The following is a 4,208-nucleotide window of genomic DNA, read 5'->3' on the forward strand; positions in this document are numbered from 1 at the left end:
CAAGACTTGTTTTTCATCGAGACAATGAGCCGAAGCTCCACAGGGATGGTTTAAAGACAACAAGGTGAAGTTCTGGAGGCCCAGTCAGAGTCCAGACCTCCATTCAGCTGAGAACTAGTGTCTGGACCTGAACAGTTCTGTTCATTCATGATGCCTGTAGAACAGGTTTGCAAAACAGAATGGGATAAAAGTGCAGAGTCCACATGTGCAAGGCTGAATTTTATTTTTTTTTGTAAATTCTTGTCAGAATGAATTTTGTTGACCATGATTCAATGTTGACAATAAAACAAGGGAAAGCTTCTCAGGGAGGTGTGAACTTTCATAGACTGAAGGTTGAAGGTGTTGTTGTCCTGCAGATCCCGCTGGACAATCCCAGGAAACCTCCGCTGCCGCTCTGTGACATCAGCTGTGGCGGCTGGGAGATGAGCGACCAGTCTGGAAGGTATCCGTACCTCTGGGGCGTCTCCCAACAAGGGCAGGTGGGTCTACTGGAGCAGAGCACATGAAGACCGCCTCGCGTCACCTTTTTCTTTTCTCAGCTTCACATGAAAGATTAGACGCTCTGCTGTGGTTTTATGAATTTGCAGCCACACACAAAGATTTACATTTTATGAGATCAAATTCTGCAAAATTAAAGACAGATACCTTTGCAACAAGCTGCAGGTCACTTTTAGCTTTTGGCCACCAGAGGGCAGCACAGATCCATATAAATTAAAGAGCCGACCGTGCGAGTGCTGCTACTTAACATATCTGATGTGGACATACAGCTTTAGGGTTTCAGGCTCCTGTCTTACTGCTTGAGAATATTTCACACAGTCACAGGTGAGTTAACATGTTTACCTGCAGGTGTGGTTCAGGGAAGGCATCCATCCTCGGGTCCCAGAGGGCTCCAGCTGGGAGGAGGTAGAAGTTCCCAAGGAGGTGGCTCAGCTATCAGCCGGGCCTGGAGACCTTCTGTGGGCTTTACTGTGGGATGGAAACCTATTGGTCCGTACCGGCCTCAGCCTGGACTGCCCGACTGGTCAGCATCCATTCCAGCTTCTCTGTTATTATCTGTCACTGTGACCCCACAGTCGCCCCTGTGTGATCCTTCTGTGATGTTGGGAGCTTTATGGGGATATGGACACTGGTACAGTGGATTCGATGAGTATGTGAGCTGCCACTGACATGTAATATATCTAAAAATGTGTCCAAGGAATGATTTCTGTCCAGCAGTGTAAACTAGAGTCTCACTTTGGGTTGATTTATCTTCAGTGCCTTTAAGACCTGCTTCTCTTTGCATAGTTTACAGATCAGAACTTAAACTCTACAGCAACGGTGCCAGCTTGTCCTGGTCTTCATGTTGTGTTTCGTCAGTAAACGTGCAGCTTCTTCCTCCTCCGTCAGGCACATCGTGGGTGGAGGTGCAATCGCCAGGAAAGGAGGTTGAAGCGCTGCACGTGGCTGTGGGAGTCAGCGTGGTCTGGGTGGTCACCAAAGACTACAAGGTGAAGCAGTGCTCCTCTCAGGTGTGGCGCTCTGAACACCAGCGGCGCTAACAGCTGTGTTTGTGCGTCCAGGTGTGGTTCCGGCGGGGCGTGAACTCCCACAACCCCTGTGGCTCCGGCTGGATCAGCATCGGAGGGGAGATGATGATGGTGGATGTGGGACTCAACGACCAGGTCAACACACTTCTGATCACTTTTTCATAAACCGATCACATTGTGGTAGCTTTATTGTCGTTATAGTGACATTATAATGTCACAATAACAGAGTTCAAGCAGTGCTCATGAAGCATTAAAACACTGAAGAACATTAAAAAATTTAAAAAACATTGGAAATATAAGAATAGGATATAAAAAGGGCAGACAGACGTATTCTATCGATTTTCTCAGCAAGTCAGCATCCAGACTGGAACACAGAATATCACCACAATGCAAATACTGTGGCTTCAGAGTGCAGCTGTTCCTGCTGGAACGGCCTCCTGGTGGCGTCAGGAGGAACAGCCAGACAGGCAGCCTTCACTTCACAATAGAACAGAATAGGATTTCTTTATTGCCACTGCACATGAAGCAGCGATCCTGTCAGTGCAGTCACACCATCAGACAACATTTTAAAAGCACAACAAGAAATGTGCAAATAAAGAGTATAAAACTAAGAAGGAACAAATGTCTTCATGTATCTATGAGCAGCGTGTTCTTTTAAAGGCAGCTTGTTTGGTATTTTAGTTTAAACCTAATGGGCAAAGTACTGTAATAAAAATGTCAAATTCCACTGAACTGCGCACCAGAAACACGTCAGGATGTGCACGGGGTTTTTATTGACAACGACACAGTTTAGATTTGATCTCCTGCTGAACGGTTCCACTCCTCTGTACTTGTGGCCGATCCACTTCGCCTCCTGCTCTGGATCTGGTTTCAGGTCGAGCTACAAACTCCTGCTCTGTGTCTCACTGCTGAGGACTTTGCTAGCACTGCAAACCCATACCTCACACCTCCTCCCCCGTCTCTCACCCGTCTCCCCCGCCCCCAGGCCTTCTACCTCTAGCCTGCGGTCCTGCCTGTAACACGAGTACAGCCAGCCGTTCCAGCCAATGTCCCAGCAGTAGCACCTCAGGCCAGCCTTATATATCTCCAGACTCCTACTGGCCTGACATATGGGAGACTCCCTAATTAGAAGCTGGCCAAGCCGTCGTCATCATATCCCATATTTCATATTTCAGGGTTGCAATTATGGGTATGGCTTGTGTGAGGGGCTGTTACAGTATATGGCCTAATAAAGGCACAGGGGCCTGTGTCCTGCTCCAGCGCCTCAGATGGCTCTAAAGAGGGAACAAAAGTTGGATTTTATTATGAAGAGGGATTAAGTATCAAACTGTTGTGTGATCACTGACAGTGAGTTCATGTAAAGACTCAATGAGTCCTTCATAGTTTCTCTGTTTCCTGTCAGGTGTGGGCGGTCGGTGAGGACCGCGGCCCGTACTTCAGAATCGGTGTGACTCCATCTGAACCAAGTGGAAACGGCTGGATCCCAGTGTCTGGCCAGTGGGGCAGTAATAAAGAAGCTCTTCCAGCCAGGTCTGAACCAGGAGCTGCACCGAGTCCTTTAACTGACACGTTACGTCTTCATGTCTGACTGGTTTCTTGTGTTTCTCAGGCAGGACTGTGCGTTCAGCGGCCAGCTGACCGAGGCCTCACAAGGCTCCGTCCTCAGCTGCACCGATTCAGACTCAGAATTAGGTCCTCCTGACCCTCAAAACGCCACCTCGGACACCCCAGTCCTGGAGGCCCAAGCTCCCTCTGTGGTCCCCCTGGGAGCAGCCGACTCCCCTCCACCTCCTCAGACGCCCACAGACGAGGCTCCCACAGCCCCCCAGAAAGATGCCCCCAAACCCTTCATCCCCGCCAGCGACAGCTTCATCAACAGCCTGGTCTCAGACCGCGACAGAACCGTGGCGTCGCAGCCGTCCATCGCTGAGATACCGCAGGAGGAGGTGGAGCAGCCGGCCCCGGCCCCGATGCTCCCAACCCCCGAGGCGGCCGGACACGACGTCCCCTGGATGAATGTGGACCTGGAGGGGGCGGAGGCCGCTCGGAGCGCCCAGGCGACAGCGTGTTCGCTGGGCGATGGCGGCGCAGCTGCAACTTATGCTTTGGGAACTCTTGAGAGCTCTCAGGGTGTCGGGGAGGAGGACGGGCCCGTGTGGACCTGGATCTCTGGCGGAGGCTGCGATGTGGACGCAGGGTCACAGATCAGCTGGCTGAGTCCAACAGGTACAAGGACAACCAGTGTCCATGGTTTTAATTGTGATCTATGCACTCAAAGGTAGCAAACTGCAGGTCAGACGACACATCTCATGGAAAAGAAGGACCAGATGTCGCGTGTGGTTCAGTGATCTGAATGTCAGGCTGCATCTGTGCTGCTTGAATGTTGTCTGCTGGCCGTCTGGCGGTTTCTACATGTAGAGATGTTCTGTACTTGTTATCTCTCTGGCTGTCTGATGGTTTGTCCACACGTCTGTCTGTCTGCCAGGTCCTCTCACCAGCTCCCTGTCGCTGACACCGGTCCAGTCGGCAGCCTGGAGCGAGCAGCAGCAGCAGCAGGAGCACAGAGAGGAGATCAGCAAGAAGCCGCTGGAGAGAAGCAACGTGAGGCTGCTGTTCTTCTGTCTTTTCTTTAACTCCTCCTTTCTGTTTTGCATCGACTGTGGCCTAGTCCACATGCACACA

The 4,208-nt window shown here is 51.0% G+C and overlaps 1 protein-coding gene across 1 annotated transcript in view; it reads left to right on the plus strand.

The window, feature by feature from the left end:
* Positions 1-244: 244 nt before the first annotated feature.
* LOC103361836 (tectonin beta-propeller repeat-containing protein 1-like) overlaps positions 245-4,208 on the plus strand; it is a 10,331-nt gene continuing 6,367 nt past the window's right edge. Inside the window, exons 1-7 of the mRNA XM_008288033.1 lie at positions 245-479; positions 847-1,021; positions 1,387-1,487; positions 1,560-1,661; positions 2,929-3,056; positions 3,136-3,752; positions 4,012-4,127. Coding sequence (XP_008286255.1) covers positions 249-479; positions 847-1,021; positions 1,387-1,487; positions 1,560-1,661; positions 2,929-3,056; positions 3,136-3,752; positions 4,012-4,127 — 1,470 coding nt within the window. The 5' untranslated portion in view covers positions 245-248. The remainder of the gene's footprint in view (positions 480-846; positions 1,022-1,386; positions 1,488-1,559; positions 1,662-2,928; positions 3,057-3,135; positions 3,753-4,011; positions 4,128-4,208) is intronic.

The sequence above is a fragment of the Stegastes partitus genome, unplaced genomic scaffold, assembly GCF_000690725.1.
Source record: "Stegastes partitus isolate 25-593 unplaced genomic scaffold, Stegastes_partitus-1.0.2 Scaffold539, whole genome shotgun sequence".
NCBI lineage: Eukaryota > Metazoa > Chordata > Actinopteri > Pomacentridae > Stegastes > Stegastes partitus.